The 10,899-nt window shown below is 53.6% G+C and overlaps 1 protein-coding gene across 1 annotated transcript; it reads right to left on the bottom strand.

Moving 5' to 3' along the window:
* Window positions 1–9,232: 9,232 nt before the first annotated feature.
* Window positions 9,233–10,515, bottom strand: Sstr3 (somatostatin receptor 3). The gene has a single exon (XM_035440746.1). The coding sequence runs from the start codon at window positions 10,513–10,515 to the stop codon at window positions 9,238–9,240; it is 1,278 nt and encodes a 425-aa protein (XP_035296637.1). The 3' UTR covers window positions 9,233–9,237.
* Between the last annotated feature and the right edge of the window lie 384 nt (window positions 10,516–10,899).

A 10,899-nucleotide genomic window follows, 5' to 3' on the forward strand; every position in this document is an offset into this window, starting at 1 on the left:
CTGAGCTGGCTTCCCAATCCCCACCTCCTGCTCCCGCCCCTCCGGCCTGGGGCTCTTCCTCAGAGATACTGGGAGACGTTTGGATCTTTAAATTCCTCGGGCGTCTGTAGCTCAGCCCAGCCATGGAACCCTGTTTGAGTCAAAGGCCCTGAGAGTTTAGACAGACAGACGAGGGTCAAGGGCCTAGAATACTTGGCATGGAAATCGAAGGCAGTGAGAGAGGGGGCAGGGCTCTCCTTTACTCAGGAAAAGGGAGGCAGCGCTGGGAACTCCGGCAGCCAGGCAGCCCGGGTCTAGTTGGAGTCCAAGAGCCATCTGCCAAGAGCTACAGAGACAGGGAGGGTGGCATGAGGGCACTGGTCCCCATCGTCCATAGGCATAAACTCTGGCCACCCTAACACCCAGTAGCCAGCAACATGGCTAAGCACTGCCTCTCCTACCCTAGGTGGTCTAAGATCCTGCCCCCAGCATATAAGTGCTGGACCAAGGATGACTTGTTCCCCCCTCCTCATCTGGAACCCTGCCTTTATTGATTCAACCTTTGGTCTCATAAAGCAAGCTCCCTCACAGAAGCAACCCCCAAGAAGTTCATGATGCCCTGGGTCCTGCTTCAGTTCCTCCTAGGCAGACTAGGGGATTTTAAGCAAGGGCCACAGACCTGGCTCCTAGCCCTGGCTTCCTGGGGCCAGAGACCCTGGGCAGTCGATGTCAAATGTTCTTCACCTTTGGCTACCTCTCCACTTTAGTTTTACTGAGCATCTACCTCTTGAGCCAGGCTTTACCTCTCTGAGAGACTTTGGGTCTCAAAAAGTATTTAGACCCAGATTTCTCCAGAGCCACTCTCCAGCCCAGGGAGAACAAGCAAGTTAGCAGTAGAGGGGCTTGGCAGTGACACTGTTCTCTAGCCCACCACTTATGGGACAGATTTAGGTCTGGGACTTCCTGGCTCCACTAGCAGCTAAAAGTACATAATCCCTCATACTTTGGATGGTTGACAGGGTTGCCTCTGGCCCAGGAATCCTGTGTGTTTAAGCAAACAATCCAACAGCATATCAGGTCTGGAAGGAGCCCCAGAGATGACCTAATCCCATCCCTTAATCAGGGACATTGTGACCCAGGATGATCAAGACTTTGGTACAAGGTCACATAGTAGAGTGGAGTCCAAGTTGGGAGGACACACCAGACTCTTCTAGTCTGGTGTGGCCGCTCCAAATGACTGGGAGCCCTTGGGTCCAGCCAGGACTACGGGGGGGGGGGGCAGAAGAAAGCAGACAGAGGGACAATGGCCATATAGGGACCACCAGCAGCTCACACTGGCATGGCCTCTGTGTGAGCATCATTCCTGGGGCACTGAGCCAGGCCTGCAAAGAGGCTGCTCACTGCAAGCTGCAGCCACCAGAGCAAAGGGCTGAGTCAGCAGCTCTGGGGGTGGGAACAGCACCAGGCAGTCTCAGTTCTCTGGTATAGAAAGCTGGGAAAAACATACGAAGGAAAAGATAGATGGAACAGGGGAAGCAGAAGAAATACATGATCTTGTTGAAGGCCGGCTATGTGCCTAGCACTGTGCACCCCATTATGCTCGGCACCCCACTTGCAGGGCCAGGCTGCTCACTCCACCTTAACAGTCAAGGAGGCTCCAAGCCACTGACCTCAGTCATGAGTACGTCCCAGGCAGGCCAGGTAGATTTGAGACAGAGCTCCAGTCCTGGAGTAGACAGACAGACTGGGATTATGACTCTATTGCGTGGCCTTCTAGCTGTGTGAAGTTGGGTGTTGGGTAAGTTTCCTTATTTCTCTGAGTATTTTGTTTGTTTTGTTTTTCAAGACAGGGCTTCACTTGTGTAGCCCAGGCTGGCCTCAAACTAACATTGTGTGTAGGACCAGACTGGTCTAGAAATCACAGAGATCCAACTGACTCTGCCTCCCGAGTGCTGGGATCAAAGGCGTGCGCCACCACCGCCTGGCACTTCTGTGAGTCTTAATGACCCTGGGCCAAACAGTCTTGACTCCAGGATTGGGTGAGTGTCTGGGAATAGACAGTCAAAGGGTGCTTCCTCCTGGCTATTTCGGTTAAACCCTGTAAGCTGAGGCGTGTACCAACTTTCCTCAGCATACCTGCCAGTGGGTACCTCCAGGGCCCATGATGCCCTCCGTACTCTTTCATAAGCCTCTATCAGCAAATGTGTACTCAGGCACAAGCAGCCTGAACCATGTCACCAAGGCCAGAGTCCCACAGTGTGAGTCTGTTTCTCTGCTCACTCCGGCCCTTTCTGACTTCCATTAGCCAGGACAATGACTTGCTGACGCCAGAAGTCAGCTGTGTAAATCCTGAATGGTAATTCACAGTTGGAGTTCAAGGTCACCGCCAAATTAAGGTCTGAACTTAGAGAGGAGGGCGCCACCTCCTGGAGAGAGCGTGCGGCCCGACAACCAGCCTGGCTGGAGAGCCCGGTTTATTCCTCCAAACCTCAGCACCCCAGAAAGTGGGCAGGGTTCCTCTGACATACAATCCCGTAAGGACAGCTCCAGATTGACTTTACGGAGTCCCCGTCTATTGAGTTATCCAGGACCAGCCAAAAGAGACAACTAGGGGCAGTCGAAGGGTTCAAGGTCTCCAGGGCCCACAACGCCTAAGCCTAGTTCGGAGAGGAGCCGAGCATATCCGAAAAGGGACGAACAAAGCCGCCCAGCCGAGCAAGGCCAAGCAAAGCTGAATCCTGGCCGAGTACGGCCGAGTAGAGCCGAACAGAGTCGATTCTTCCCGAGTCAAAACGAACAGACCGGGTGAGATCCGACAGCGGGCGAATCTGAGCAAAGAGGAAAATAGGGTACTCTAAGGTCTAGCGGCGTCCCCTGGCGGACGCAGAAAGCACTGGGCTAACCTGAGCGGGAGTCATCCGGTCACCTTACAGTCCTGTAAAATGGGGTTGTGGGGGTGCACTTCAGGAATAAAGAAAGTGAGTCTCCGCCCGGGCCCAGGGCAGTCTCACGGGCACTCTGAGCTAGGAAGTGAAGGATCTGGAGTTCCCTTGATTGTGTGTGGCCAAGAACACCCCTGTCGCTTACAACCCACATGTAAGTCCAGTTGCCTTTAAACCCATTTATTGCGGCCAGAGCCTACAGAGACCTCCCTTGTGGAGAGCTAGCAGAGAGCTCAGCGACAATCATAGCCTCACAGATGGAGAAACCAAGCCGGCTCCGGAAGTGTTGACCAAGGGCGGTGGGGCAGCAGTTCCCATGAGCAAATATTGACACATTTCCTGGCCATTAAAGCAGAAAGCCAGACTGAAAGAGGACATTCTGTCTCTTCTCTGCAAAGCTTCGAAACATCCTTACCCCACTCAAGGCCTCAGTTTCCCCACCTGCAACAAGATAATAGCAGAGGATGTGACCAGGATCCCAGTTATCTGAGCCCTATGGAGAATGAGGCACTCCCTGGAGCCGGTGAGAGAAAAGCTGTACACATGTACATATCCCCGAGTCACCCCCATGCTGCAGCACTCCGGAGTGCCTGCCCAAGGCTGCAGGATTTGGGGTGTTGGGCCTCTAGAAAGTAACCCTGTGTGGCCTGGGTATCTCCTCTGCTATATACACTTCCCAGTGGCATTGTGTGCAACCAGGAAGTTGGCACAGGTAATCTCAGAGCACCCCAACCCCAGCATCACTTTATTCATTTAGCACTGGGGAGGCTGAGGCAGAAGGATGGCCCTGGGTCAGAGCTGGGAAAGCAGTGTTCTTGCTCTTCTTCCTGGTTGAGGCACTGGGCAACAGCTGTAACATCCCAGACCTCACCAGAGGTCTTGCATGTCTGTCCTGTGGACACACTTCTGAAAATGCTTGTGCGGTACCTGTGGGAACCAGGCACTGTTCAAAGCTCTGCTTAACAACCCAAGCAACTCCCTAGCTTAGTGAGGAAGAAACTGAGGCAAGGAGAGGTTAATTTACTGGCTCCAGGTCAGTAGCTAGTGAGTGGATGAGCTGGGACTTAACCACAGACAGTCTGAGTCCAGTGTCTACACACTGACAGTCCTTCCTTGGCTCCTAGACAAACCATCTGACCTCTGGGCTGAGCCTTTAGCAGTGGACAGTGCCCACTTACCCCGTGTTGCTTGAAGGATGAGCTTGGTTTGACAGGGGGCCCAGGAGGGAAGAGGCCACTAACAACACCATATGCAAATGGGCCACAGCTGGGAGCTTCAGAAACAAAAGATTGTGGTTTTGGCAGGAGTAGTGGTGCATGCCTGTCATGCCAGAACTTGGGAGACTGAGGTAGGATTGCCATGAGGTCCAGGCCAGCCTTGAAGAAAAGAGAAGACAAGAGCTGAAGAGATGGCTTAGCTGGTAAAGGGTTCCCTTTTCAAGTGTTCGGACTGAGTTCAGATCCCTGGTACCTACATTAAAAAGCAGCTCATGGTCACATGTACCTGTAGCCTTAGCACTGGGTCCAGTGAGACCCTGTCTTAAAAGATAAGCAGGGAGAGACTGGGAAGACACCCAACATGGCCTTTGGCCTACACATGTGTGTGCATGCAAGTACACACACTCGTATGTGCACACACATGTACACTAGTTTATTGTGACTGAGTTCTGGAGTTCAGAAGACCAGGACCAAGGCATCAGCCTGGTAGCTCTTCTGGGGTCTATGGATCTATCCCAAGCCTCCGTCCGGCGTTGGGGAGTTTGGTGGCACTCTCAGTATCCTGGGCTTGGAGAAGTATTCCCCTGGACTTTGTAGGGGGGTGGGTTTTTTGTTTTTTGTTTTTGTTTTTCGAGACAGGGTTTCTCTGTGGCTTTGGAGGCTGTCCTGGAACTAGCTCTTGTAGACCAGGCTGGTCTCGAACTCACAGAGATCCACCTGCCTCTGCCTCCCGAGTGCTGGTATTAAAGGTGTGCGCTACCAATGCCCAGCAGTGGCTGGGTTTTTAAGGTAGGGCCTTACTATGTAGTACAAACTGGCTTTGAACTCAAGGTAATGCTCAGCCTCCCAAATGTTGGGGTAACAGGTGTGTGCCACCCCACCCCTTCACCCTGATCTTTACCTATGTGCTATTCGTGTGTGTGTCTGTATCCAAAGCTCCTTTCCTGGGGACACACATTGTATTGAGTCCACCCTACTTGACTGTGACTTCCCTCCCCACTTACAATGACATTGTTTCCAAAAGAAAGGAAACAGGATAAAATTTCAGTGCAGGGACTGGGAGGGACATAATCCAGCCCCAAAAGAGAGCTAACTCTGCCTCAGCAGGGACATCACTTCCAGTCTTCCCTCCCTGACCTTGCCGGTTGCATTGACTAACTGTAGAGCCTCAACACATGCCATTCCCTCTGTCTGAAACATTCAGGCTCCACACCGGCCTCTGTGCACACCCACTATGCGCACACCCACTATGCTCTCCCAGTACACACATAGACTCTCCTTCCCCACTGTGCCCAAAGGGTAGCAATTCATAAACGTCCACCTGGGAATGTCCAAATACAGGACCTATGCCCATGGACCCCAGCCACCTTCCCTCCATGACAGCCCAGTGGCAGGCTGGCACATAGCTGGCACTCAGAAAACTCTCTGCTAATTAAGTGAACTATGTTCAAAGAAGTGAAAGTGTCACACAATAGGTTCACAGTAAAGTGGAGCCTAAGGCCTAATTTTGGATCTCTCTCTCTCTCTCTCTCTCTCTCTCTCTCTCTCTCTCTCTCTCTGTGTGTGTGTGTGTGTGTGTGTGTGTGTGTGTGTGTTATGGTATACATGTGGAGGTCTTAGGACAACTGAAAGTCAGGTCCCTCCAAGTGCCCTTGGAGGCTGTAAGAGGGTGTCAGATCCCTGGGACTGGGTAGGTGTGTCTATGAGCTGTCCATCATGGGTTCCAGTCCTCTGGAAAAGAAGCATGCACTCTTTTTAACCTCTGACTTAACTCATCCATTCCCCCCACAGCTTTACAGTGGACTCCCCGAGAGCTTGAGGGTTACCAGCAGCAGGAAGAGGCTTTGTCAGGAGTACGCTTTGCTCACCTCTAAGGGGTCCCTTACAACACAGCCCAGGGTCCCTCTATTCAAGACTTGTCTATGTCTGCAGTTCTGTGGAGCTCAGTTGTTACTTCCCTTTGGCACAGTGTTCTACATCATCTTCGGATAAAGGGGAGTCTAAACAATCTGCAGCCTTGTCCTCTCCAGCCTCAGGTTCTGCAGACGCCAAGCTCTTCTCCCATCATGCTGTCGCTGAGGCACAAAGTCGGATCCAGACATTGGTGGCCATGGTCTGTTGCCTGGCAACCACCTCTGAGCGACAAGATCAAGGTAAGTCAGCAACTTCTGTCGCTGAAGAGGACAGAGGCAGGCTTGGCACTGCCTTGCTTTCTCTGCTCAGGACTAAATCATAGATTCTAGTCCCCAGACCCAAAACAATCTCCTTCAGTTTCCCTTGCTTGCCACTCACACCCTTATTGATTCCCAGTCATAGTTCCAAAGCAGGCTCTTCATGTGTGACTGAGGCCCCAGTGACCCTGTTCATCCCAGAGACACATGGGAAGGGCCATAGCTGCCTTGCCAGGCCCTGGAGACACAGCTGCATCACCCCAGCCCTGTAAGATCAAAGTTTTCAGTCCATGTGGAGCATGCCCCAGCGGTGGCTCCGAGTGTTGGAAAGTTCAGAGTCATAGGAGCAGAAGAGAAACCCCAACCCACGTGGACACTTCCAGGTAACACCCAGGCACTGGCTGGCCCATTGCTTGTACCTGCACACACCTGCCTGATAGGATACTTTGGACACGTATTTGTGGCTTAAGCACCTACTACATGCTACCCTGCACTGAACAAAGCTACACACACACACACACACACACACACACACACACACACACACACACACACACACATCCCTACCCCTGTATGATTGTACCTACACGAAGCAGTCATGGGAAGCCTACGCACACTCAACCTACTGCTGCTATCTGGCCTTTCCTTCCAGGTCTCTGCCCCTCCCACTACCCCACTGGCCAGATTATATTGTCCATTACACTGCCTCACTTCTGTCTGGTGGAAAAGTAGACATTGACCAATCATCACCCCCATAGTCTTGTCTTTGTTGATTGGCCCAGGAGACCATCGTGTAACTTAGTTGTAGCCAATCACCTTTCTACTTTGAGATTTGCTGTTTGGGTAATAATAAGAAAGGGTGTCTATTGTTTCAGATGTTGATCATCAAGGGTATAGGCTCAAACTTTTAAGGGCATCTGTATGACCCTTGAGGGACTACGAAGCCATGTGAAAAGAAGGCATACAACTGTACACTCACCCATCAGGACATACAGAGGAAACGGTTCAGTCACTATCTTTATTGACAGCAGCTAGGGTCAGAAGCAGTGAAGGATTTCCCAGCTGGCCACCCACCTCCCTTAGCAAGACACAGCTCCCTTGTGCCACCCAGGAAGGTTGGACTGCTGGCTTCCTCCTCAGAGGAACCCTAGGGCTGGGCCTCAGGCTCCACACATGCCTGAGTTTGCAAACTTCCTCCTGGGGTGACCTGCACTCTCTCTGACCCTTGACCTCTGACCTTCTGCACCCCATTTCTCATGAATACCTTCATCCAGTAGCTGACACAGAGACAACTCACTGAACTGGCAGCATATGGGCTGAGCCTGAGTCGGGGGTACCTCCACTTTGTATCCCATTGTAATAGCAGTGGCATACTCAAAATGACTCAGTTCCCTCCAGGATTCCAACAGACTGGTCATCTGTGGTGAGGGTACTGAGACTCAGAGAGGGAGGGCCTGCCAAGTGGCTTGAAGTGAACAGAAGATCCAGATTTCTCAGCTTCTGAATTTGTGGGTTCCCTGAGGACCCTACTTTTGCAGAGTAGGGTAAGGGTTTAGGTAGAAACTCCAACCTCTCCAGGGCCAGCTTTGTCAGAACCAAGAAAGGGCCATCTCTGGGGGGGGAGGGTAGAGTCCTGGCCCAGCCTGGGGCAGTGGCTATGCCCCATGACAGCCCTTTAGCCTCATTCCATTATCTGGAGCCCTGGGAACACAGAAGATGGGGAGGTCTGACCCCTACCAGGGGCTTACCACCCTCTCTATCGTCCCGAGCAGCCAGGCCCACTCCCAGGATCTCCACTGTGGCCTGTAAGCCTCTCACCAGTGCCACAGACTCTTGGGGGGCCCTTGCTGTAGACCCTTCCTGATCACCACCAGTGCTGCTACTGAGCTTAGCCCAAGGGGCAAAGATTGGCTCAAGATCACAGCACAGTTCTGTCCTCTCCTAGCTCCTCTCCCCTCCCCCCTTCCTACTGCCTCAGCTCCCTCTCCTTCATCTTGGTCATCCTTTTTCTATCTCTCCTCCCCTTAGGCTGCCACATGGTCTCTGCCCTGGGGACCAGGTACCTGACCTAAATAGGGTGAGTCAGGCTGTGGGTGGCCTGAGCTTGTGCCATGTGTGGTCCCTCCCCCAGAAAAGGAATACAAAATTAGAAGCATAAGTCAGATGTAGGCCCCAGAGGAGCCCAAGCAGTGAGAACCCCTGAATCTTGGCTTCATCTGCCTTCTGAAAATGTCTTCCCCTCGAGTCCAGGAGCACAGGAGGCCCAGCACTGAGACACTGGGACAAGGGCCTGGAGGACATTGGGCTGTCCAACAGGAGAGGTAGAAAGCCTAGGCAGGAATGGAGTGGCCAAGGCCACACAGAGCATGGGAAGGACTGACCTGGGTCCTAAGCAGTGCCATCCATCCCATCCTACCATCTGGCACTTCCTTTGGGCTTCAGCCAAGCCCCCAGCTCACCTGCATCCCTGATTCCCCAAGCCCTGATGTATCTCCCAGAGGGCCAAGATATAGACTGACCCCCAAGATGCCTTGTTTCTTGGTCAGACTGCCCACATCACCTTAACCTTGGCCCTGCTCAGAAAAGTGCCCCCAGTAATGATACCCTCCAGACCCCTCTTATGACAGGGCCCATCCAGGCCTCAGTATACTCATCCCTGAGTCTGAAGAAGAAAGCAAGGCCCAGAGAGGGCAAATGACCTGCCAAAGGACGCAGAAAGTTCTAGCACAGTGGGACAGAACCCAGCCCTCTTAACATTCCATCATTGGACCCTGGTATCTCGGTGGCCCAAAGACAGTCAGGACAGCTGTGTAAATGAAGTCACTTTAGCTGCTGCTTTCTCAGACCACTGCATGTGGCTGGTACTCGTGTCCCTAGGCCAGGCACAGTCTCTGCCTTTTTCAGGGCAATGCTGATCCTTTAAAGTCCTTACAGGTGGCTCAGGGTGCCAGGCTTGTCCCCAGCTGTGGCCTCCTGGGGTAGAAACTGCTGCTCCTTGGCAGTCCCTGTGCTGGGCTCCTGTCCACTGGTGCCAGGCTGTGCAATCTGACCGGCCCTTCCATTCATCTCCTTCCTCCGAGACCTTCGCTCTTCCTCTTCCCGTCTCTCTTCTTCCTCTTCCTCCTCCTCCTCCTCCGTCTTCTCTGGAGGACCAGACCCTGGCTCCTGGCTCCGTACACGACGCGATGGTCTCAGCAGGATCCTGCGGAAGCCCTGCTTGAAGCGGTAGGAGAGGAAGCCGTAGAGGATGGGATTGGCACAGCTGTTGGCGTAGGGCAGTGCCACCACCAGGAAGTAGAGGCCAAAGAAGGCGGGCTCCTCGGGCAGCGGGCACACCACATTAATGATGTTGAGCAAATAGAAGGGCATCCAGCAGAGGACGAAGAGCGCCACCACGGCCACCACCATGCGCGTGACTCTGCGCTCAGAACGCCGCCGCCGCTGGCATGAAGATGCCTGTACCCACTGGCAGGACGGTGCCCGTACACGCCGTGTGGCCGACCGCACCTTCACCACAATGAGCAGGTAGCATAAGCAGATGATCAGCAGGGGCCCAAAGAAGCCCAGTGCAGCTGTATAGATGATGAAGGCTGCTCGCCAAGCAGCCGCTGGCTCTGGCCACTGCATGTGGCACGTGCTCATGCCCCGGGGTACTCCTGAGAAGACAACCACGGGCAGTACCACCACAGCCGAGGCCACCCAGACAGCTGCACTGACTGTGCGGGCCACAGGTGCCGTGCGCCAGCGGGCAGAGCGTGTGGGGTGCACAACGGCCAGGTAGCGGTCCACACTCATGACGGTGAGGCAGAAGATGCTGGTGAACTGGTTGATGCCATCCACGGCCATGACCAGACGGCACATGAGAGAGCCGAAGGGCCAGTAGGACAGGGCATTCTGAGCAGCCAGGAAGGGTAGCCCTAGCATGAAGAGCTCATCAGCCAGTGCCAGGTTGAGGATATAGACACTGGTCACTGATGGACTGGCTGTGTGCCGCAGTACCACACAGATCACCAGTGAGTTGCCCAGCAGACCCACCACGCACACCACCAGGTATACCAGAGAGATCAAGATGCCACTCACAGCCAGGCCTGCCAGGCTAGTGCCAGCAGATGCATTGCCCAGGCTAGCATCCAGGGGCCAGGCTGAGGATGTGTTCCCAGGGTCCAAGGTTGTGGGCACCGATGAAGCGTAGGCAGCAGAGGCCATGACCAAGGAGAGGCTGGTCAGCAATCAGCTAGTCCCGGCCTACAGGAGGGAGAACACGGCTTAGTTGTGTCAGAGAATCCTTTCTTTGTGCCACTCCACCACCGCTACCTTGAACTTGAAGACCTACTGTGTGCCAGCTCACAGCGTGATGAGCATCTTGTACACTCTGCACGTCCCAGCAAGGCAAGGAATGCTATTCCTATTTCTCGGATGAAACCTCACGCCCTCCAAACTCCAGGTTTGTCTTTTCTAGCAGAGTCCAGAACTTTCCTCAGATTTCTAATTCCAAACAGGATTGCAATGAGCTGATGGGTCTCCTCACCTGGGAGTCAGAGCCCTCAGCACCTCCCTAACCCCAGCCATCTCCTAGGGTCCCCTACCTAA

The sequence above is a fragment of the Cricetulus griseus genome, chromosome 2 (genome assembly GCF_003668045.3).
Source record: "Cricetulus griseus strain 17A/GY chromosome 2, alternate assembly CriGri-PICRH-1.0, whole genome shotgun sequence".
Lineage (NCBI taxonomy): Eukaryota > Metazoa > Chordata > Mammalia > Rodentia > Cricetidae > Cricetulus > Cricetulus griseus.

What these genes read in the sequence shown, in the direction of transcription:
- Sstr3 (XM_035440746.1), bottom strand. Translation starts at nt 10,515, where the DNA reads ATGGCCTCTGCTGCCTACGCTTCATCGGTGCCCACAACCTTGGACCCT.